This window comes from Myotis yumanensis, unplaced genomic scaffold (assembly GCF_028538775.1).
Source record: "Myotis yumanensis isolate MYYU_CA2020_CCGP unplaced genomic scaffold, mMyoYum1.0.hap1 SCAF_8, whole genome shotgun sequence".
NCBI classification, from domain to species: Eukaryota; Metazoa; Chordata; class Mammalia; order Chiroptera; family Vespertilionidae; genus Myotis; species Myotis yumanensis.
In genome coordinates this window covers 10,670,511-10,695,608 of record NW_027223759.1, presented here as the reverse complement: position 1 = coordinate 10,695,608, position 25,098 = coordinate 10,670,511, and the positions used below count along the sequence as shown (strand labels likewise).

The 25,098-nt window shown below is 40.3% G+C and overlaps 2 protein-coding genes across 3 annotated transcripts in view; one reads left to right on the top strand and one right to left on the bottom strand.

Moving 5' to 3' along the window:
- The first annotated feature begins 1,001 nt into the window (after window positions 1-1,001).
- On the top strand, window positions 1,002-24,133 carry ICA1L (islet cell autoantigen 1 like). Its single transcript, XM_070421879.1, has 12 exons — window positions 1,002-1,075; window positions 7,847-8,029; window positions 8,553-8,625; window positions 9,552-9,675; window positions 10,834-11,032; window positions 13,382-13,507; window positions 15,123-15,221; window positions 16,135-16,220; window positions 18,480-18,523; window positions 20,333-20,575; window positions 21,662-21,751; window positions 23,262-24,133. Exons 2-12 carry the CDS (start codon window positions 7,868-7,870, stop codon window positions 23,375-23,377), a joined length of 1,362 nt encoding a protein of 453 aa, XP_070277980.1. The 5' UTR covers window positions 1,002-1,075; window positions 7,847-7,867; the 3' UTR covers window positions 23,378-24,133.
- Window positions 1,728-25,098, bottom strand: part of FAM117B (family with sequence similarity 117 member B) — a 298,958-nt gene continuing 275,587 nt past the window's right edge. Inside the window, exons 10-13 of one of the 2 annotated variants that reach the window (XR_011472381.1) lie at window positions 21,907-22,043; window positions 10,909-11,004; window positions 7,835-7,886; window positions 1,728-1,757 (exon numbers count right to left, since the gene is read on the bottom strand). The gene's annotated coding sequence lies outside the window, so the exon portion shown is untranslated. Of the gene's footprint in view, window positions 1,758-7,773; window positions 7,887-10,908; window positions 11,005-21,906; window positions 22,044-25,098 lie in introns of those variants that run through there. The other variant, XR_011472380.1, reaches the window with a different exon arrangement.

Sequence of the window (25,098 nt, the reverse complement as noted above, 5' to 3'; positions counted from 1 at the left end):
TGAAAAATATACATATTTTTTTAAAATTCCTAAAGACATCTTAGTATTTTCAGTCCAAATTAATTCTATAGTATAAATAGCCTACGCTTTTTTCTGTTCTAAAACTACTTTTTTTTCAGGTTCTTAAGGTAAGTACTTTGTAATATTCTACAATATCACCCCATCTTACCTCTCATGATATTAGACTTATCACTTCAAACCTAAGCTTTTTCCACTTACTAGCCTATACGTCGTCGTAGTTGTAAATAATTCATATTTTGTGACATTAGGACAGCTGATAATTTTTTTTGAGTCACTTTGAATTTAAATTATTTTCCATCAGTAACGTAATTCTTTTGCCTTATTTCCATTTTCCTCCTTGAGGTTTTTAGGCTCAAATTTTACTTTTTGCTCATGAAGACATTTATGACAACAAATTATGTGCATTCGAGATCAGTTATTAACCGTTGTTAACTTAATCCCCGTTAAATCTTTAGAGTTAAATACCGATACAGCACGTGAACATTTCCCACGTGCTGGCGCGGGTACCGAAAGCTCCCAGGACTCAGGAATGAGCAAGGCTCAGCGCATGGCCTTGCTCGGGGGAGAGGGGGCCCCCCGGAGTGTCCGGCAGGTGCAGGAGGGACCTAGGGAGACGGGGAGCGGGCTGGGGGGGCCCGCGCTATGGGCTCAGAAGAGGAAGCCGAGAACCCCGTCCACTTACCCGCTCCGAGGTCTCACTCTCAGTTCTGCCGGCTTCTGACTTGTCATTTCACCCGGTTCAGTAAAGAGGCCGGAGAGGGTCCTGGGTTTATCCGAGAACCGACTGAGAGCCCGAGGTGGGGCCGTCGGGTTAGGCGGGCACCCCGCGGGGGCGCCGGGCTGCGGGGTTTAAATCTCCCGCCTCCCGCAACCGAAGCCCGACACCTCCGCGCAGCGGTGCGGGAGGGGGGGTTGGGGGTGGGGGGGGGCGGGCCACGGCCTGCGGGAGCGACCGGGCGGCGTCGCGGGGTTCGCGGGCGGCGGCTGCGGGAACGGGGGCCGCGGGGACGGACCTCCGCGCGGCCGTGCGCGACGAGCAGACTCCGGCGTGGCGGTGAGTGCGCCTCCCTTGCCCGCTTCACCCCCGGCGGCACCGGCCGCGCCCTCCGCGGACCACCCGGGCCCAGCCTCTTCTAAACCCTTGGTTTCCATGGCGACGCCCCAAGGTGCAGACGCCGCGGGAGGCGCCCGTCCCGCACGCACGGGATCTCTCGGGGCCTCGCCGGCCTCGGCGGTTCCCTCGGGGTCCGCGGCCCCTGGGCCCTCCCTCCTGGTCCGATCTCCTCTGGGCAGAACCCGCAGGGAGTGGGTTTGGCGGCGCCGGGTCCTCTCGGGACCAACGGCGCGTCCACCCGCGCGAGCGCGCGCGGGGCCTGAGGCTGGTTTGGGTGATTTCTCTCTAAGGTGGAGATCCTTCCATTAGAGGCAAATGCTCACAGCCTGTAGGTGCTGGCCTGCTGACCTCCTGCTGTGCTCATTTTTAAGTCATTATTCGGATATGTCTTCAGAAACTAAGTGGCAAGCGATGGGTACAAACAAAACATCAGTGAATGAGCGGTTTACGGCGCACAGCGGAATGCACGAGCGGGGGTGGGGGTGAGGGTGGGGGTGGGGGTCCGCGCACAAATCTTACACACAAGGCCCTGAACCCAGCCGCACGCAGGGATCCTGCTTGTGGAAACACCGATCATCTGGTCAGGTGCCCAAATGATGTCATTGGTCAGATACCTGATGCCCTGAGAAAGATGGAGAGAAAAAAACCCATCCTAGCAACCGACCCTGCGAATGCCGCGGGTTCGCCGGTAGGGGGGGTGGGATTATCTAAATAGATGATCTTGAGGCACAGAGCAAAAAAGGTATTATGAACTGTAGGTCACTGTGAAATCGCTTCTTGGGAAGAAAACGTTTACCCGTGGTTTTTGGTTTTCTCTAAATATTTATGTATTGATTTATTTAGTTCTGAGTTAGGCAACGTACTGTAAGATGATATTACGTTAATCGTCTTCACATGAATATTTATGGTAGCCACCGGTGCCTCATCCTTTAGTAGGACTTAATTATACATTTGTGGGCAAAATAGTCATCTAATGGTATGTACATATTGTTATGTGACAAATTTTTAATCGTTTGATAATGGTTGTGCCTAACATACCGAGTATTCTTTGAAATGTCTGTATCTGTTTAATAGTGCAAAATTACTGTACATCTAGCCATTGAAACAGTTATGTGGAAGACTGTTTTAATTACAACTAATTATAGTTGTTGAACAAATCATTATAATTTTAGAGACAGATGAGGGCATACAGATCAGCCAGTCCAAAGTGCAAAAACTGCAAATGGCCTGGTGGGAAAACTAGGAAGCCACATTTTTATTACAAATATTTATTATAAAACAATAAAATTAATATTCTCTAACAACAGATGATGTGTAACAGACTTTTGTTTTCTTTTAAAAAATATATTTTTATTGATTTCAGAGAGAAAGAGAGAGTTAGAAACATCAGTGAAGGGAGAGAATTATTGGTTGACTGTCTCCTGCACGCCCCCCCACTGGGGGTCGAGCCCCCAACCCCAGGGCCTGGGCCAGGTTTGGTCCAGTCTCTTACTAGATCATGTCTAGAATATGGGAAGATTGTTTGAACTTTCTGTTTAGTCTTTCTGCTACTCACAAACCTTCATTGGGTCCAACCCCTAAGAATCAGTTGGTTGAACGTCACGCCATGCACCAGGAGGTCAAGGGTTGGATTCCCAGTCACATACCTGGGTTGTGGGCTGGATCCCTAATAAGGGGTGTGCAGGAGACAGACAATAATTCTCTCTCTTCATTGATGTTTCTCAACAATCTTTCTATCTCTCTTTCCTTCTCCTTCCTCTCTTTGAAATAAAAAAATATATATAAAACAAACAAAACAAAACCTTTATTGACTTCAAAACCTTTATTATCTGTTAGAGTTTAGAGATCTCTACAATCATCAATCTACCTTTCTCTTCTTTAGTCAATATTTGGAATGACATTTCCTTGCCTCATGCTATTAAAATCTCTGCTTTTCTTCAATATTTCACTCATGGTAGCCAGCACACCTGAATTCTAATCCTATTTCTGTTATTAATTAGGTTTGATATTGTTGGCAGGAGAGGAGAATAGGAGCTTTCTTATAAGTAACATATATGTGATTTAATACATAGTCTGTGTAATAACTATTTTAATGTCTCAGACTTTTTATGAACTTACTAATTCTAGTCAATTTTCAGATAAGTAAAGTTGCTACATAAAAGTGTAAGTACTTAAGATATATTTAACAATAAATGAATGAATGAGTGACTCTCATCTTTGAATAAAGGCGTGCTAGTGTTGCATAGTAATAATAAATAAAATATTAAAAGACAAAATAAAAAAGATATAACTGTCCTGACAATCAAGTAAACATCTTTAACAATTATAATTGTCATACAACAATTGCCCTCCACCCCAAAGTTGAATCATTAACAAACTCTGATTCTGAGGAAATGCTGATTGTGTTTATGAGAAAATTCATGGCTTGGGAGCCAGAGTAATCAGGAATACTGCATTAATATTAAACAGCAAACCTGTCTAGTGCATTTTCCTAATTGCATTAAACAGTAATGTTATATTTAGTCAAAAGCCTTCACAGATGATATTACTCAAGGGGATTTCGGCGCTTCAGTTTGCACATTACCTTCAGTCTGTTTTGCTTGCTTTTCAGTGTTGTCACAGTAATGGGATATTATAAGTAAAGTGAGTACAGAACTGCTGCTAAAGTGAATATTGATTTGTTTTAAGATTTGTACTCTAGCCCTAGCTGGTTTGGCTCAATGGATAGAGCATTGGCCTGAGGATCAAAGGGTCCCGGGTTCGATTCTGGTCAAGGGCACGTGCCTTGGTTGCAGGCTCCTCCCGGGCCTGGGCCCTGGTCAGGGCACGTGCAGGAGGCGACCAATCAATGTGTTTCTCTCACATGGATGTTTCTCTCTGTCTTTCCCTCTCTCTTCCAGTCTCCCTAAAAATCAATGGAAAAAATCCTTGGGTGAGGATTAACAAAAACAAACAAACAAACAAAAGATTTGTACTCTAAAGCCAGGAGATAGCTAAAAATTTAACTATTATAAAGGACAAAAATGAAAGTCTTCTATGTGATGACTGCGTTCAAGTAAAAGAACAAACAGTGCTCTTTTTAGAAATAAAGGAGATTTCTATTTAGATGACATTGTAAGGTTTGCTCCAAACTCATAATAGTCATTCAAAAAACAAACCCAAAATATGTGCCCTGGCTAGATAATAAGATACACATGCACCAGAAACAAAATAGAAAGACAAAGTGGTGAGCGGTGCTACAGCGGGAGGGCTGAGCTCTCACTGGAAGAGTGGGCCCTGGCACCTGCGTGTTCAGTCCCTGCAGGCTAGTGGAAATGAGATGTTCCCCATGCAACAGTTCCTTCAACTCGCTGATTACAGAAGCAGCAGTTCAGATATGGCTGTACCAGGGCCCCTAACATATCAGTGTAATACACTGTGGAACCCCCCGAAAGTGAAGTAGAGAAGACTTCATAACCACTAGATAAGGAGGAATAACCACAGAGAAGAAAAAGGGAAGAAATTAACCTGTACTCATAATGAGCCTGCAAAATTTAGCCAACAAAATCAAAATTTGAAACAATAATTCACTACAAATGAAAATAATTTTATGGAAAGTCTAAAAATTCTATACATTTAGGGTACAAAGAGAAAAATTATGGAATAAAAGCCATTTAAAAGGATAAGAAATTAGGAGAATATGAAGAAGAATCACTTAGATGTCTCAGAATTTTTTTTTAAAGAAATCACTGAATTAAAAAAAACCCCTCAAAAGCTGGGATCAACTCTACACTGAGCAGAGTTGAAGAGAGAATTCATAAATTGGAAGATTGTAGTGAGGAATCTATTCAAAAATATAGCACAGAGACACATAAAATGAGCCATTAAGACATAAAGAATAATACCTAATAGACTCAGATAAAAAGAAGAAATTATGGCTGAAAATATTTGAGGGGACAGTAGCTCTCTAAAATATTTAAAGGGGAAAATAAAGCTTATTTTAAAGGAGGGACAGTTTGATCCCAGACTTTTTTTTTTTTTTTTTTTTTTTTTTTGAGAGAGAGAGGATGAGAGTGGGGAGAGAGAGAGAGGGAGGGAGGGAGGGGAGGGGAGGAGAGGAGAAGAGAGGAGAGGAGAGGAGAGGGGAGGGGAGGGAAGGGGAGGGGAGGGGAGGGGAGGGGAGGGGAGAAGAGAAAAGAGAATCGCTTTGTTGTGCCACTTATTTATGCATTCATTGGTTGATTCTTGTATGTGCCCTGACCAAGGTCAAAACCACAACCTCTATCATCTGATATGTCAAACCAGCAAGGTTTGGTTTTCTGCTCAACCTGTCCCCAGTGGCAAGCGTATATAGCATTGCCCTCAGTCACAAAAACACAAATATGCAAATGTCACTGTTTGCAGATTTACCCACCAGCTAATGTCCTCCCCTTGCAGGGACTGCCTGCACTCTGCAAGTAGGATAGCTTCCAGAGAGGAAAAGGAAGACGAAGTTTATTGCTCTCAAACCTAGTCAGATAAGTGACTCATTCTTCCCACCAAGGAGATAGTGAGGGAGTGGAAAAAGGCCAGGAGAATACTGCCTGAGCTCCATCCGCATGAAGTCGAGGGAGGGAATAGATGTTCTCTTCTGATCCTCCCTAGATTTTGTTCTCTTCATTGATTGGGCCTAAGCCTGCAGTCCACTTAGGAAGAGATCAGTAGTTTGTCATGCAATTGGACTGATCCTCACGCTAATAACAATCTGGGGTGGGGGAACTAATCAAGAGCAAGTCAAAGGCAACCAAAAGCGAGAGAAATTGGAGGGGAAAGAGGAACTGCAAGTTTTCCCTCAAGACTATGAGTCAAAACAGTATAATGCTGCTTGCTCTGTCTAATACTGTCTAATGCATTATAACAACATAATACTGTTTGCTGTTTTAGGTGGATCCCAAATAGCATACAGTTAGTTGGATATAGTATTTTGTTTTCTATGATTTAAGGTTCTTTGACTTTAAGAGGAAGTTTGCATTTATCATACTAAATAGTGTAATTGTTCTTATTTTGTCATCTTAGTTTGTACTGTTTTTCCCACCCTGCTTTTGCTAGTTTTTCTTGTTTTTCCCCTAGTAATTTATAAATTAGTAATTTATAAATGAATCCTATTTTTATTTAATTAGTAATTACTTTTTAAAAAAAGAAAGTGAACCTCTATTTCCTTACCAACATTAAGAATACATCAGTATCAATTGATTCCCTTGGAAATAATGAGTCACATAGTTTAGTAACTCCCTTTGTCCTACTTCCCACCATTTATCAGAATAATTTGGGCTTTAAAAACTATTATTATTTCTTTACTTACTTCTCCTTAAGGAACACTTTTCCACATGTGCCTTTCCTTATATAGTCATGTTAACCATGTTCAGAACAATCACTTCAACATTAATTTTTAATCTTACAGGTTACAATTTCCATCTCTATCTCTTGTTATAAGAGATGTCCCTTGTACCTAAGATATTTATTTTTGGATACTAAAGTATTTCTTTGAGAGATTTTTTTTATTTGTTTGTTTGTTAATCCTCACCAGAGGATATTTTTTTCCACTCACTGATTTTTTTTTTTTTTTTTTTAGTGAGAGTGGAAGGGAGGGGGAAGAGAGAGAGACCAGAATCAAACCCATGACCCTTCAGTCCGTGGGTTGACACTCTAACCACTGAGCAAAACAGGTTAGGGCTCTTTGAGTGATTTTTAAAGAAGAGTATGTATTTGAATCTCTGCATATCTGAGAATATTTATTAAATATATATTCTCTGCCTGGCTGATGTAGCTCAGGGGTTGAGCATCTACCTATGGAGCAGGGGGTCACAGTTCAATTCCCAGTCAGGGCTCAATCCCCAATAGGGGGGGTGCAGGAGGCAGCCCATGGATGATTCTCTCTCATCATTGACGTCTCTCTCTCTATGCCTTCCCCTTCCTATCTGAAATCAATAAAAAAATCTTTTAAACAAAATGTGTATTCTTCTGACATAGTTATAACTAAAGGGTGTTTTCCTAAGGAAATGATAGTGATATGCAAAGATGTGTGTTCAAGTTCATTTTGCAGTATTATTACAAATGTTAGAAACTGATAAATGTCAACAAATAGAAAATTGGTCAGATAAAATAGAATTATTTCCAGCCATTACTGCAAAATCATAACAGTTTTATTGCTTTTGTCACCCAACTGGACTTACGTATCATTAATCTTTTTGCCTGCTCCTTGTGCAAGTTATAATTATTTAGCTCATACAAAGCCAACATTAGCATGTTTAGCTATTAACATGAATATTCTACTTAGCATCTTTTTTTAGTTTTTTAATTAGATTAACAGTTGGCTAACAAGTATTTATTATTGAAAATATTTTTTTCAAATATATTTTATTGATTTTTCACAGAGAGGAAGGGAGAGGGATAGAGAATTAGAAACATCGATGAGAGAGAAACATCGACCAGCCGCCTCCTGCACACCCCCTACTGGGGATGTGCCCGCAACCAAGGTACATGCCCTTGACCGGAATCGAACCTGGGACCTTTCAGTCCGCAGGCCGACACTCCATCCACTGAGCCAAACCAGCCAGGGCTGAAAATATTTTTAAAAGACCTTTAATTTTAGGGCAGGAGCAGGGTGGAGGGTGTCACTGGGGGAAATGGGGGACACTTGTAATACTTTCAACAATAAAGATAAATTAAATAAAGAAATACCTTTACTTTTAGTTTGTTCCTTGTAGTCACTCCATGGATTCCTTTGGGCAACCTAGAGCAGAAGATAACCAGTCAGTAGTCAGCAGAATGCAAAAGAGATACTGGAAGACTAAACAGGTCCTCATCAAAGCCACAGGGAAGAAGGAGGATGAGCACGTGGTGGCATCTGACGCAGAACTGGATGCTAAACTAGAGGTAAGCTTTTCTGTGAGCTGTTAGCCACAGCAGTAATAAGGGCATTACACGGAAACTTCTAAACAAAAATAATTTACAGGTAATTTATTTGTAATGTCATAACACATTATTAATTTGTATGGTAAATTCACTGGCCTCTCTTGCTTAGACCAATATTGGAAAAGAGCCAGGGCCCGAGTTAACGTTTGCTAAGGTTATCTATACTCTCTGATCTGTGGTTGGCAATGCTGGATGCGGTTTTCATTGGATTTGCCATTTTGGAGCTGAGGGGAGGACAAACTCCACAGTTTGAAATTTCTATTAGCTCCCATGTATTGATCACCATTTCTTCCCCAAACATGCTGAGGGAAATCTCAATGTGCTTTCTACATCAGAAACAAAACCCAAACTGAAGTGCATCCCAGTCCAGGAAAATAGACATAATACGTACACGAAAAGGTTCCGCTTTTGAAGTGCTTATAACAGATATTTTGTGTTTGTTTATGGTTCTCTAAACTGTCCTAACAACATTTATGTCTCCAAGGTTTTTCACTCCATTCAAGAGACATGCACTGAACTTCTGAAGATAGTTGAGAAGTACCAGCTAAGACTCAATGGTATGAAATCATAGACACATATCCTGTAATCCCAATGTAATGGAAACCCTTATTTGAATGAAATGTTTGATGTAAAAATAGTTTCTTGAGCTGTTTTTAGGAACAGTTTCTTATGATGACATAGAAATATTTACGGGGACCTGTTCTTAAAGTCCCAGAGTTCTCCAACACATTCATTTTGCTGAGCTCGGTTTTCCTGCTCAGAGTCTTAAGTGGATTTGCTTCCATCACTTAAAAACTCTCTCTCGACACCCCCCACCAGTTGCCTGTGCAGTTACCATGCCATTCCTCTGCTCCTTAACAGAAAATTTGGACATATCGTCTGTATGCACAGTCTTAATTCCTGTCCTTCCACTTTCTCTGCACTCACTCCAGTTAAGTCTGCATCCCCAACCCTTACTAAGTTGCTTTTGTAATAAAAAATGGTCAAATCCTAAAATGCATATCTGCACGTTTGAAAATGCATCATTTGTGGTTTTATTTTGTCATTTTTATTTTTATGTTTTACTAAGGACCAATCTTTCCCAAAACAAGTTCCATGGAGTCACTGCATCAAACCATCTGGCCCTGGCCGGTGGGTTCAGTTGATTGAGCATTGTCCCATGCACCAAAAGGTTGCCGGTTCGATTCCTGGTTGGGCCTCATACCCAAGTTGCGCATTTGATCCCCAATCGGGGCACATACAGGAGGCAGCCTATCGATTTTCTCTCTCCCTCTCCCTTCTCCCTTCCTCTCTCTCTCTAAAAAAAAAAAAAAGCAGAATCTCTGGAAATGGAGCCCAGGAGTTGCATCTTAAAAATGTCTTCTTCTTCCCCCAAGTAATTCTTATGCATAGATCATTAGTTCTGTGAGAATTTTAGTGATGTGTGTGTTTTAAACAGATGATAAAAATGAAACAATTAACTATACTGTAATTTTTTCCCTAGTTGTATCAGAGGAAGAAAATGAACTAGGGCTCTTTTTAAAGTTTCAAGCAGAACGAGATGCAACGCAAGCTGGCAAACTGATGGATGCCACTGGCAAGGCACTCTGTTCCTCAGCCAAGCAAAGGTTACCTGGTTTTGCATCATCCTTAAATCTGTAGTCACTGTGACGGTTTGATGTATGTGCCTAAATGTGCATGTTGAAAAGGTTACTGATCATTCCAATCGAGGGCTAAAGGAGAAATATATTGCAGTATGTAATTGTTTTGAAACCTAACTCTTATTTATTTTGTATTTTAGATAATTATTTAAAAATTGACACTCAGTTGTTTAATTCCTAGAAATTGACTTTAGGCCTGTATTTAAATTTCTTAAGGGGTTTAATGTAACAGCGGCATCGCATAGCTAAAATTTAAATAGATATAGGTATATATTTTTCACTTTTTTGGGTACTATACTATCTATGAATACATTCAAACTTTTCTTTTTAAGCAGAGGAAATTTTTTCTTTTAATTATTTACTTTGCATTTATCATCTTGCAGTTTTTTACCTTAAAATATGTGCTGCAAAGAATCTCCAGCAGTTACTAAAGACAGCCAAAATCTTTGCACTTTCCAAAGAAAATAAAATCAGGCCTTCTCAGACCTGCAATGACCATATGTAACTTAAGCGGTTTTATTCTGAAACACCACCTCAGTGCCCAAGTTCATCCTTAAGGATGTGACAAAGAGACACTCAATACAGTGGGACGCTTTATCTAATGTCAAAAGCAGACCAGAGGAGCCGGGTTGCACTGATGCTTCTTAAATCCTTGTTTCTTTGTCCTCATCCTCAGCTGCTAAGAGCCCAATCCTCATTAGTTCTTCTAGTATTTATCCGCTTTTCCACACCCAGGTTTTCCCTAAATTTGTCAATTAAAAGGTTTTCTGTTTATAAGATAATTCTTTATAAATACAGGGTCTCTTTTACCCATGAACTCTTTTAGAAATGGCAAATGTACTTGAGAGGTTATTTCTATGTGGATTAACATCCAACATGTTGCAAAAAATGATATGTTTTCTAAAATAAGAAAAGAGAAAGATATGGACACATCGTTATTAACAATTCCAACTTGGCTATGTGATCCTTATTTGCTTTCTAAAGCCCTCTAGGCATCTTAATAATTTACTATGTACAGACTCATCTGGACAGCAAATACGCTTTATGGTTGTTATAAACCTTTGTTTTTGCTTTTTTTGGCTTATGGCGTGCACAACCCCCTGATTTTCACCCCTTTGCCATTAGATTGGCCCTGTACACTCCCCTGTCTCGTCTTAAGCAAGAAGTAGCAACATTCAGTCAAAGGGCGGTATCCGATACCTTGACGACAATTAATCGCATGGAGCAGGCACGCACGGAGTACAGAGGGGCTCTGCTGTGGATGAAGGACGTGTCCCAGGAGCTGGACCCAGACACCTTAAAGCAAATGGAAAAGTTCAGAAAAGTATGAAAACACACCCTTCTTTTCCTGGTGCACACACCTGTTTAACTTCTACTGAATCACTTCATAAGATCAGACTACTTTTGACAAAATGGTATGTTATAAATTCCTGGTTGCTTGGAGATCTTTGATCAAAGTACAAAAGGTTGCCACACTTTTTGTTTTACCTTTTGAGTGGCATCCCCCACCAGTGGATCTTGTCTATTAATTTCTTTATCTCCCTCATAATAGATCCTTTTAAACATTGCTTACCTGGACTTCGGGGCTTTTTTTTTTTTTTTTTTTTTTTTTGCAGGAGGGAAATAGTTTATTAACGAGGAAAAATATATACGTAAAAATTCAGGTAAAATGATTATGAATTATAAGAAAAGTGATCACACTTTTCATTCTGCCACAATACGTAGTTTGACCACAAACTTTTAAAGCAACTACCTATGTACAGACATATGTTTTTCTGAATACACTCCTTATTATAAATTGCATTACTTAAATTTACCGTACACGATTAATAAAATTCATTCACTCATTTCATAAATATTTGGAGTACCTATAGTAAAAATTATATTCACTGTTGCTGAAGCCTTGGTTCTAGACCAGAAGTTACAAGTGGTTTGCCTCACTGATTACTCCCAACAGATCTGGGAAGTAGGTGGACACATGGCCTCAGGCCACGGCAACCTGTAATTCTGTTCCCTTTATAATTCTTGGCAATTAGAATACAGTCCAAGGCAGGGGTTGCACAACATTGTGAATGCATTAATGTCAGTTAACTGTAAATTTTTAAATGGTTAGGTGTTATGTTATGTGACTTTCACCTCAATTTAAACAAATAAACCAACAAAAGAATACAATCCAAACCTCTTATCTGGACCCCAGTAAGCCCTGCGCAGTCTGATCCTTGGACCCTCTGCGGCCACATCTTGAACTTCCTTTTTATGCTCCAGCAAGGAGTACGTTCTACTCTGTTCCTTCCTGTTCGGCAAACGTAAGGTCCTCACCCACCTCCCACACCCAGGACTCTTGTCCCGGGGCCCGGAATGCCCTCCTCTGGGTCTTGGCATGGCCCGCTCACCACCTTTGTGTCCCAGTTCAAACACCAAGCCACCAAGCCACCAAGGGCTTCCATGGTTATCTTATCAAAAGTAGTCACCCAGCCCTGGCTGGTGTGGCTCAGTGGATAGACCATCAGCCTGTGGACTGAAGGATCCCGGGTTTGATTCCAGTCAAGGGCACATGCCCAGGTTGCAGGCTTGATCCCCAGTGGGGGGCGTGCAGGAGACGGCCAATCAATGATATTCTCTCTCTCTCTCCCTCCCTCCCTCCCTCCCTCCCTCCCTCTCCCTTCCTCTCTGAAATCAATGAAAAAAAAAATATTTTAAAAAGTAGTCACCATTTCTGTGCATTCATCTGTTATCTTCACAGTTTGAGATTATCGTCACTATTTATTCTTTTTTTCCTATGCTTCACACTCAGGGATGGTGAGGATGAGGATGAACTCTGTTTTGTTCACCACAATATCCCAGTGCCAGCACGGAGCATGGCACTTAATAGCTGCTTTATACATATTTGTTGAATGAGTGCGTATATTTAAAAGTTGAGTATTCACACTACTTGGTGACATATGACTCAACTTATGTATAGAAAAAAATAGGAATGTATTTAAATGTATAAATATATCTTCATGACTTAGCACTACTATTAATGCTTCTCAATACTTTATGTCCCCTTTCCATTTATTCTTCTACTCTTACCTGAATATTACCCATCATTAATTTTAGATGTTACTTTTTATTTGGAATCTGTTTTTTCTTCATAACTATATACTTTCCATCTATCATTGAATACTTTCTCAGCATAAAGACATCAGGAAAGAATCTCATATAATTACTAAAAATAGCCAAAACCTTGACCACTAATCATGAAATAATAATATGGGGAAAATGAATTTGTTTCTTTATTGTAATTTCACTAGAGGCCTGTTGCACGAAAAGATTCGTGCAATAGGCCTTCCCTTCCCCTGACTGCCGGCATCGGTTTTTCTCCGGCACCTGGGACCCAGGCCTTCGCTCCGGCCGGAGCCGCCTTCAAGCCTTCGCTGCTCCAGCCGGAGCCGCCTTCAGTCTTCGCTCTGCTGCTTCGCGCCTACGTATGCAAATTAATCGCCATCTTTGTTGGTGGTTAATTTTCATATCTTGCTGATTAGCCAATGGGAGGCATAGCGAAGGTATGGTCAATTACCATGTTTGTCTATTATTAGATAGGATGTGTCTGAAAATATATATCATGAAACTTTATGGAACATTTATAATCTGCATTATCAGTAATCATAGTGAACATTTTTTGTGGTTCCAGGTCCAGATCCAAGTGAGAAGCAGCAAAGTTTCTTTTGACAAGTTGAAGATGGATGTTTGTCAGAAAGTGGATCTGCTTGGAGCCAGTCGCTGCAACATGCTCTCCCACTCACTCGCTACCTACCAGGTACCCACCCCATGGCCAGCATGCCCTTGCAGTAAAGATGAGTGGTGAGATTCCTTTTTAAAAGTTGTCCAAAGGATGTAACAGAATACATAATTATCCAATTCCTTTTATTTGCTAGAATTGACTCGTGGAGGTTGTGGCAGTCAGAAAATCATAGAATCCCAGACCGAAAAGGACCTTGGTTAGGGATCGCCTATTCAGTAGCTGCACATGATTCTCTTCGGAGTCCTAGGAGAGAAAGAGAGACCTGGAGCCGGTCCTGGGCAGGGGAGGGGAACGCTGAGGCGGCAGGGTTTCAGCTCCTCCACTTTGAACTTCTACATATAATTTCATTGGAAGCAAAGATGCTGTGGCCCCCCAATTTTTTTAATTTTCTGTCATTGTATGGATGAGGAAAGTGCAACTTATGAGAATGAAAGGGAATGGAAATTTTGGGCTTAAAAACCTACGTTCTCTCATTCTAGGTTGTGTGTTCTTTTTTTTTTTTTTTTAATGTATTTTATTGATTTTTTTACAGAGAGGGAGAGGAACAGAGAGTCAGAAACATCGATGAGAGAGAAACATCAATCAGCTACCTCCTGCACACCCCCCACTGGGGATGTGCCCGCAACCATAGTACATGCCCTTGACCGGAATCGAACCTGGGACCCTTCAGTCCGCAGGCCGACGCTCTATCTGCTGAGCCAAACCGGTTATGGCGTTGTGTGTTCTTTTTATCCTGCCAGGGTTGCCATCTACCTCACTGTAACCTCAAAAGTCTCGCTTGCGCTTATATGACTAACCCAAATCACACACAAATAGCATACAGTGAATAAGACAGATATTAATAAGTAGCAGTTACTGATTTTAACATGTATTTGTAAATGGCAAAATAAGAGCACAAACCGCATTTATATAAAAAAGAATAATAAACGAAAGGAAATGGACATTCACTGCTGCTTCTAGGGACTCTACCTAATTCACTTCAGCACTGTGGGATTCAAGAACCAAAAAAAGGATGCGCTGGAAAATAAAAGTGTTTGACAGTGTGTAGCATAATGCCTGAAACACAGTAGCTGCTAGTTCAGTTCTCCTTTATTCTCTCCATTCACCCCCCTCACTCTGAACAGGAACCTTAAAGCAGCAAGGAAATTGGTCTATTGGATGGTGTTGCCTTGAGGACACATTTTTGGAGCAAGTCTTTCTTGAACCCTAAATGAAAGGCCAAATTTAGTGGTACATATTACCTTCCTCTAAGATTTCTCATAAAAATCTACACATACCCCTAATGCAAATAGGGGGTCTTTGTGTTTTTATCATTTCTTTTGGATTCCTCCGAAGGTGTTCTAATCCTCCAGTTTCATGCTCTTGGCTGTACTTACTCTCTGCTGGCTCTAACGTACATTCCAGCGCTGTAGACAGCTAGCACACACACATGCAGATACAGAGCCAATTCTTATGCAAAATTACTATTTACTGCATCTTCTGGTTCCCCAAACCTGGAAATGGATTTCAGTTTCTGCCTATTATCCGGCAACTATTCACCTGCTACACTAGGGAGGAAAAATGGCACCAAAACAAATCACAAATCATGGAGAAGAAGCAGCACTCCAGTGTCACCTTTCTTTTTCTGCAGAGAACACTGCTGGGATTCTGGGAGAAAACAGCTCGAACGATGTCCCAAATCTACGGGGCCTACATTGGCTTACATCCATATGACTTTGTGGCCCTCAAGGTACATTTCTTTCCATGTTCATTTGTTAGATATGTTACACTTCATTTGAGTAATAACATTGAAATTATTTTTTGCTAAGCCTAATTTCAAATTTACAAGACATTGGCAAACATTTTTCACACTCCTTCAGCCAGTCATTTTTCTGCACTTCCCTGATTCCAAATGTATCAGCAACATAAAAAAAAAATACTTGGGAGTATTGCTGGTTGGCTCAACATAACAGTAGGAGGTAATAAAAAGAGGTAGAATGTGAAAAGAAAAAGAAAATGCAAGAGATAAAAGATTATGGAAAGTAAAAACTTAAGAGGATGGTTCACAAAATGATCAGAGTACCTATCTGACAGTTTTATAGGCTAAAGAACACATTTCTTGCTTTATTTTCACACTCATATTTTAGATATGATTCATGATAGGAAACTTATGCCAGTTGGGTCATTATATATGTGTGATTGCGGCTGACAAGACCAGCTCTTTCTGTGACACCTGCAGATAAAAGGTACCCTCGGCCTATGATTAGAATACTTTTGAGATTTGCATATCTTCCTGTCCACCCTCTCTGCAGCTGGCTTACCACCCTGTGGTAATCACCTTGGTAGGCTAGGGTTCAGCGCTTTCGAATTTACCCTCCTACCTTATTTTCAGTAGAGCTTGAAAATTTGTTGGTAGCTCTGTTCAAGCTAGATATGGTATCTGTGATGGATTCACATTTTGCAACTGTATATTCCTGGGGCTTGGTCTGGATTTTGTAAGTCGTGTTCTGACATAGCATATTGCAGTCTGATACCTCTGAATTTGTGTTTTTGTTTTCTGTTCTATTTTATGTCGTTCTTTAGAATGTTTATTCTCATTTTCTTTGCACAACAAGAGGAACAAACTCTTTTCACCTACTTAACGTGGAATTTCTTATCCTTAGCAACTACAAGACACTTCGAGTAAGCTTGAGGGAGACCACAAAGAAGAACAAGTAGAAAACAGTCCACTCACTGAGAACCTCAGCAGGTACGCAGTCAAAAGTTACATATCGTATCGTGCAAGCCCTGGACACCCTGTGTGCTTGGAGTTGTTTCTTCTCTGGCTCATCGAATACTTATTTCTACGTCATTCTTCCAATGAACATTAAAAATTTGTTTCGAAGCCTTATTTTTTCCTCTCGCTTTTAACATGGTGGGCAAAGTCAAAGATAGGAGTGCGAACAGATTGGGCTGATAGCTTCAAATTCTATAGTTTAAGAGGAGACTGAGCCTTGAATAAGAGTCTCCACCCAGTGACTCCCAGAAGGGGCAGCTTGCAAAAGGCAGGGACAGGTGCCAGCAGCTCTGAGGACAAAAGCTATTGAAAATCAATCCTCAATGCTGCGGTAAAAAAAAAAAAGAGAGAGAGAGAGAGAGAGAGAGAGAGAGAGAGGGAGAAGGAATTCTTACATTTGCAACAGTGTGGATGGAACTGGAGAGCATTATGCTAAGTGAAGTAAGCCAGTCAGAGAAAGATAAATATCACATGATCTCACTCATTTATAGAATATAATGAACAACATAAACTGATGAACAAAAACAGATCCAGAGACAGAGAAGCATCGGTCAGACCATCAAACCTCAGAGGGAAGGTAGGGGAGGGTGGGGGTAAGGGGTAGAGATCAACCAAAGGACTTATATGCCTATACAAGTGCATATAAGCCTAACCAATGGACACAGACAACAAGGGGGTGAGGGCATGAGTGGGGGGGGGGGGGGGCATGGGAGGATAAGGACACGTATGTAATACCTCAATCAATAAAGAAAAAAAAGAAAATAAATCCTCAAAACCCACAGCTGGGCCTGGGCCTGGATCCCTGGACATGGAGGCCGGGCTGTGCACATCTCCCTGCCATTACACATTCTCTTTGTTTTCCTTTCAGAGCTGCCCTTTACTTCTCATTTTAACCCGATTGCACTGAGTATAATAAGGAACCCAGAAATAAGGCCCAAACAATTATAAACCATTTTCTGTTGAGTGGAAGGGGATCTGTAATATAAGCATTTCCCTTTTTTTCTCTGTGGGGAAACAAATTTTCTGGCTAACTTGAATTTATAAACATATTAGGATGTAGATTAAATAATCAAATGTATAGTTATAAATTAAATTTTACTTCTGCATTGACATTTAAAATCATATGTTAAATCATACATATTTAGATATATTAACTTAGTAAATTTTTTCTATTATCACATTTCATGAAATTTTCATTCCAAATCTCCTCATATAGTATCTTCAGGTTATGAGAGCCTCCTTTTTGAGTTAACAGATCCCAAAGCACCTCACTTTCTCTCCCAACCAAGTTGCTTAAACAGCCATGTATGTAGACGGGAAGTTTCCTTCTAAGTCATAAGTATGAATTGAATTGGCTCTGTAGGCTTATTTTGATATTTGCAATTAAATACCGTATTGCATTTTAAATAACCTGAAAAACTTATTAAAAACAGGCTATATTCCAGAAATAATGACTAAATCTGTGTGCAATTTCTTTGTTTCATACTTTTCTTCTTTTTAAAATTGACTTGAGAGAGAGAGAGAGAGGTACAGAGAGAGAGAAACATCAATTTGTTGACCCGCTTATTCATGCATTCATTGGTTGATTCTTGTATGTGCCCTGAGCGGGAATCAAACCAGTTACCTCTTGGTTCATGGGACGATGCTCAACCGAGTCACGCAGGCTGGGCATCTTTGTCTCAGTTTTTTATTTTTACACCAGATAGATGATATAAACATTCAAAGTTAGCATTGATTGACAATATTTTAGGCAAATGCGTTATTTTGCAACCATCACTTTGTTGTTCAAATTGGAGTACTCCATTTTTTCTACAGGTTTTCGTCCCCTCTCTTTAGTTCCCAAGTGTTGTTGAGTAAAAACCCTCCAGTGCTTGAAAGCTAAACTTTATACTCAATGGCTTTGGTGACAGATGTTTTCTATAATATAGCACTAGCATAGTGCCTGCAGTGCTGAACATGTGCCCAGCGCTTTGTTAATTCTCAGTAAATGTTTACGGGATGAATAAGGGGTGAAAGGTTATGTTCACAGTCTGTGTGGATATAGAGAAACAGGATTTGTCTGAGACCGATTTTAAGAGATCTACCGGACAACCAGTTTAAAATTGAAAACGAAACAACACACACACACACACACACACACACACACACACACACACACACAATGTAAAACTGGAATATGAGTCCCAAATGTATTTTAACCAAAATCTTTACATTTTTTGGTTTTCACTTTAGGTTAGTTTTGTCAGATGAGGAAGTGAACTTGAGAAGTGAATCAGGTAAGATGGTAAATTCATTAAAATGTGAAACGATCACATTTTAAATGTCAAAACAGTTTGTCACATTTTTAAAAAAACTGACAAATAAAGCAAGATATTATTGACTATACATACGTAGGTAACGCGATATTTTTCACTATGTATTATTGACTTTACTCCCTATGCCAGGGGTCCCCAAACTTTTTAAACAGGGGGCCAGTTCACTGTCCCTCAGACCGTTGGAGGGCCGGACTATAGTTTAAAAAAAAACTATGAATAAATTCCTATGCACACTGCACATATCTTATTTTGAAGTAAAAAAACAAAACGGGAACAAATACAATATTTGTATTTGCATGTGGCCCACGGGCCGTAGTTTGAGGACCCCTGCTCTATGCTGTCCTTTACATCTCGGGCCTGTTGTGTAACCAATTTGTACTTCTCGATCCCTTCACCTTATTCACCCAGTCTGTGAAAGCCTCTCCCCTTAAGTCACTTTACAAATCTCTTGTGTACAAATACTTTTGAGTTAGCTTTATTTTTTTCTAGCTTTTTGAGTTGTAATACTGTGTAAGTTTAAGGTGTATACTGTGATGACTATATAGATGTCACAAAATTATTATCATAACAAGATTAGGCAACACATCTATCAGCTCTCATAGTTACCATATTTATTTTGGGGGTAAGAACATTTAAGATATACTCTCTTAGCCACTGTCAAGTATTAATTGTTAATTAATAGTTAATATGCTGCCCAGCCAGTGTGGCTTGGTGACTGAGTGTGGACCCATGAGCCAGTCTCTCATTTGTTCTGAATTTTAATTGGTTTTTTGAATAAATTTTTCTTCATTTGATGTGTGCTTTTGGAACCATTTCTAGAGAATTTTAAATAGTTATTTTAAAAATAATTTCCACCAGTTATTTAAAAACTGGTGTGCAGGTCCATAGGCCTCCTCACTATCATGCTGGAAGCCCCTCTTTTTCTTTTTTATTTAATAAAGGTGTTTAGGGTCAGGATTTTTCCTCTGTTAATTGCTATTTAAGTATCCCATGGATTATTCAGGGTATGGCAAAAGTAGGTTTACAGTTGTGAGTATGTAAAACAAAGTTTTATTCTTATTATTAATTATTGTATTATTTTCCACATGAACAACTATAGACCTACTTTTGCCCCACCCTGTAATATAAAATGTCTTCTTTATCATTATTTTTCAGAAATTCCATTCCACTTGGAACCAAGTGTTAATAGAACGTATTAAAATTTATAGGAGGAAGAGCCTTTTAGTTTTTTGGTTTTGTTTTTTAAATGATTTTATTTTATTGCATTGTAATCAGAGCATGTTGTTTGTAATATTTCTACTTTATGAAAGTCACTGATTTTTGCCCCTTAGTATAATTAATTTTTGTGAATTTCAGTGTGTGCTTGAGAAGAAGGTATATTTTCTACTAGGGTTTATATATATTCAAAACAACTACCTTTGTTGATTATGCTGTTTAGATCTTTTCTCCTCTTGGACTATTTTTTACTGAGTGATATATTAAAGTCTCCTATTATTAATCTGTATTTCTCCTTGCATCTCCTGTAGTCTGTCTTACATAGGTGGTTGGTTAATTATTTTACATGTAGATATGCATAACTGTTATATCTTCATTGTGAAATGTGGTCATTTTGATCTAATTAGAAATAATTTTCATATATGCTTCCTATCAGTTTATTAAAATTATGTTAATAAAATATGAGAGCAATGAAACAAATTTGGCTTGCCCTACATCCTACTCTCATTCCTTCAAAAAGAAAAAAGCCAATCTGTTTTTGTTGTCACTCGACAGTTGCAAAAGATTTACCTGGAGATTCACTGGAAGATGATTTTGAGAAGGAATTCTCATTTCTGAACAACCTCCTAAGTCCTGCTTCTTCAAGTTCTAGTGAATTTACTCAAGAATGCCAGACTGCCTTTGGGAGCCTCACGTTCCAGGAGCCTCCCGTGGGGTCCGAGCCCCTTGCTCATTCCCAACGATTCCTTCCTTCCCAGCTCTTCGACCTTGGCCTTCATGCTGCTGGAGCCTTCAACAGTGAGTGTCTCGGCCACATTTGGACACCCATGACTTATTTATCTTTGTGAAACAAACCATTGTGCATATGGATGCTAAAGTCGATAAGACTGATTTTAGTTGACTTCAGTACTACGAGGTAAAATCTGCAGTCACACCAGTCAGCTGGGAAAGTAACACATACCCCACCATTGGAGTCTGTGCACAAGAGTGAAACGGGGGCTGCTTTCCTGCCCCTCCACCAGCCCCCCCTTTCTTCTCTGACGTTCCCGGGTATCTTCTCCACATGGAAAACCAGGGTCTTGTCTGAAACTCTTGACTTGCTAAGCCACCCTGGCCAAGGGCAGGCAGGTGCTGTCTGTGGGTTCCCAGCTCTGGAGGCTGGCTCTGTGGCTGCCTTGTGGGCAAGCCTGCGGCATGGGGACCGCAGCAGAGAGCTGGGGGCGGGCTGTTTTCCTGAGGAAAGGGTCGCCTGCTTTGTTTATATATGGAGAACTCTCTCTGCTCACACGGTTCCTCCATCCTGTGTCCAACCCAGCACCTTGGGGTCACTTTGCTCCCCACTTCATATTGGTTGCTAAGTCCCGTCTGATCTCTTTCTGAAACATGTCTCAAGTTTCCCACGGTCCTCTCTGCCTCTGCTACCAGCGCCCCTTAGAGCCTCATTTGGCTTCCTGGGTTTGTGCTACAGTCCTCCTCACAGATCTCCCAAACCCTCGTCCATCTTCCCCGCATCCTCCAGTTCTCTCTCCAAGCAGCAGAAAGAATGAATCTTTCAGCTCCATTATAATGTTATGGGACCACTGTGGTGTATGGGGTCTCTGTCAGTGGCCAAAGTGTCTTATGTAGCACGTGACCGTATTTCAAAAGCACTTTGAAAAATGGAAGGCAGTCTAATCTAAATCTAGCTGGGACTAAACATATTATTTGAATAAAATACATAATTGCAGATAAATTCTAAGTGTTTTATGCCTCTTATACTGTAGAATCTTACCCTGGTATGAAGACTGGAGGACTTATTAGATATTTTTACCTTTTCTTGTTTTTCGGATGCTGCTTCCTATTTGATTAGCAATGGATGATTCTTTCCTTTCCCCCGCCCCCCAGGCTGGGCCTCCAGAGGGGGATTCGAACCTCCTCTCTCACACACTGATAGTCAGCCAGTGCCTTCACAGAGTCCAAAGAAATCAACAAAAGGTAAGTTATGTATTTATGGTCTTTGCTATCATATTAACAAGTAGTCAAATTCAGATAAATTTAGACAATGTATCCAGAAAAATATTTTATAAATATAAATTAATAAAATAATACTTTATAAATTATAATGAAAGCTGTACCTGAATACCACTCACCGTAGAAATAACTGAATGGAAATTTGTGATCTTGCCATGGTAAACTAAGTTCTGTAATCTTTTCTTTTTGGTGTGAAGGTTCGTTGATGGTGGATAATACCACTGGGAACAGAAGATGCTCTTTGATTACAGGATGCCTGTTGACAAATAAGGCGCTCATTAGCATAGGGCCTGGTATATAGTAATTGCTAACATATTGCATACTGACATATTGGTGTCTGCAGAGCGTATCCATGTTATAATTACCATATGGGTATACATAGAAAACAGACACATTCTGTCTTGCAGAATTTTAGATACATATTAATCTTAGGCACTGATGTTGATTTCTTAAAGCTTTTTTAATCTGAGAGAATTTCAAATGTATAGAAACGTTGCATAAATGAAAATACCACAAAGAACACGTGTATACCCATTACTCAGATTCTCCTATTGTTAGTGTTTTACCCCACTTTCTTTATGGAGGCCTCTCTGTGTTATTTATTTCTGAACCAATTGAGGATAAGTTACATACATCATGACCATTTACCTGTAAATACTTCAATTTGTGTTTCCTAAGAACAGGTATATTGTTTTGCACGAACAAAGTATGATGATAAACTTTGGGAAACTTCATATTAAGATAATACTTTTCTATAATCTGCCATGTTTGTGTTCCAGTTTGGTGAGTTGGCCCAGTAACGTCCTTTGTAGCACTACCCTCTCTGGCAGAGCAAGTTCAGGGTCATGGATTGTATTCGTTTGCCATGTCACTTGTCCCTAACCTATTTAATCTGAAACAGTTACACACAGCTTTTCAAAAATGTTTGGATATGGGCTTTTTGATAGAATATAGTCCATCTGTCCTACTGTTTTTTGTTTTTACTGGAATGCTTCTTATTTCAATTTTAGCGAGGGCTCCATGTGATTAAATTCAGGTATTCTTTTTTTTTGCAAATTTTTAATTAAATTTTTAATTTAAGCATAGTTGGTAATATTAGTTTCAGGTGTACAGTATAGTGATTTGACATTTTATACCTTACAATGTGATCACCCCACTAATTCTAGCAATCGTCTGTCACCGTGCAAACTTACCACAGAAGACTTGACTACTGCTGCCTTTGCACTTTTAATCAGGCCTTTTCTCAGAGCAGCATGCAATCACTTAGACATAAGAGCCTCAGCCAAGTACAGGTATCTGCATTAGTTTGTCAAAACTATCCTTAAGGAGATGTAATTGGTAGTTTATTCTTATCAGTTGCCTTAAATTTTTTTTTTTATTCAAAAGGAGCATCTACTTTAAAATAATGAAAGTGGTACAATAATGTGATTTCAAAAACCCGAGACTCGTTAACATGTGTGTGTTTTTTTAATAGCTCCCAACCATGGTAACCAAGGCATGTCAGCCTGGTTCAACCTATTTGCAGACATGGATCCGCTTTCAAACCCAGATGCCATTGGACACTCGGATGATGAACTTCTTAATGCTTGACTGACGTTCCGATGCCACTTCAGAGGCCTTGAGACATCAATTTCTCCACATATTGCCTTTGTGGAAAGGAGTTCTTATTGAATCCATACACAAAAGCATTGCTTGTGAATATATAACCCTTGTCAGCCAGCTTTAGACAGATGGTAAGGACCACATTTGAATACACTTGTCTCTTTAACAGCTTGGATTTGCAGCTGTTGATAATATGTGGGAAATATTAGGAACTCCTTAGTTTGAAATAGATTTAGAAGTTTATTTTGAAAGAACAGCTGGGAAGAATTCTTCTGTAAGGGGCTGGGCTTATTTCTCTGGAGAGCCTTTTATTCAGGCTGCTTTGCTGGCTGTGAGTATTCTTTATGTGGATAAAGGACAGCAGGTAAATTGGGTTGTGATTTAGGGTTGGATTTTAAATAAAACAGTGGCAAGGAGAGTTCTCTGTTATGGAAAACAGCACTAGAACCAGGCCAGTTTTGTCTTTAGTTAGAAAGGTAGGATAAGGCTTGAGAACTCAATTTGCTTTAATTTCACAGAGAAACTTGGTGCTTGTTTTCTCCACTTAAGAGACTAAAATGTAATATTAAAATTTCCTTCATAGAAAATCATGGACACCCCTCAATCCATTATCCAGTTTTCGTGGGGAAGTAGCAGGATGACTTATTTGCTAGGTCCATCCACTGTAGAAACAAAAATCTCTCTCCCTGCCATCAACCACAAGAGTGTCCAGACACATTGCCAATGTAATCGGCAGTATTCACATTCCTGATGCGGGGGGGGGGGGGGGGGGGGGGAGGGGGGGGGGGCCGGCGGGGCACGCCCTAGGCAACTAACAACTGTGTTCCTGAAATTACCCAGGAACTTCTCTCTGAATGAGGGAGACAGCCTAAACACCCTATCCTCGTACCTATTTGCATGTTTACATATTTCTTGACGTGTTTTTATCACAGAGTACTTCCTGCCGGAATCACAGAAAGCTGATCCCTAAGGGAGTGTCTTATCCTTCCCTTTTCCATTTGAGCGGCACCATCTGAGGTGTCTTTGATCGCCCAGGAAAACCTGTTAAACTCAGAGCGTTTTGAGCCTAAGTACTAGAGGGGAGGGTATTTCATTGAAGGTAGTGGAAGCTGATGAACACAGAGCCGCCGTACACACACATCAATCACTCAACTGCTCTCTTTTCTTCTGACCTTTTCTTTTGGGGGCAGTTCCCCAAGTGTGCTGTCTTTGTCATCCAGACCATTGCATCTCCATGGGAAAACACTGAGCTTAGCTGTTCACAGAAGTTTCAGTATGCTCTTAGTTCTGAAGAGGCTTGCTTATTATTTACAAGAGAACTGCTTGTCAAGTTGGAGTCGCTGTATGGACCGGCATAGGTAAAATGCAGCCCACAGCTCACCCAGAGGGTCAGGCCTCACGATGGAACTGCCCACGGGCTCCCCAAAACACCCCACCACTGTGGCCAAGGACTGGGTAGGCGGGAAAGATCTTATCTGAGTGTCAGAAACACGGACCCAGGAAAAGGCTATGACGTCTTTCCGTGAAATCTTTTCACATGCTTCTTCCTGTTTCTTTATTTGCTTATCCCTTCAGAAGTATTTTTTTAACTCTTCTTTTTTTATTCAGTGAAATTTCCCAGAATGCAATACTGTCTCTGTTCTGCCAAGATCCAGTCACCAGGGGTTATGATTACGATTCACAATCTAAATTTTATACCCGTGGTGACT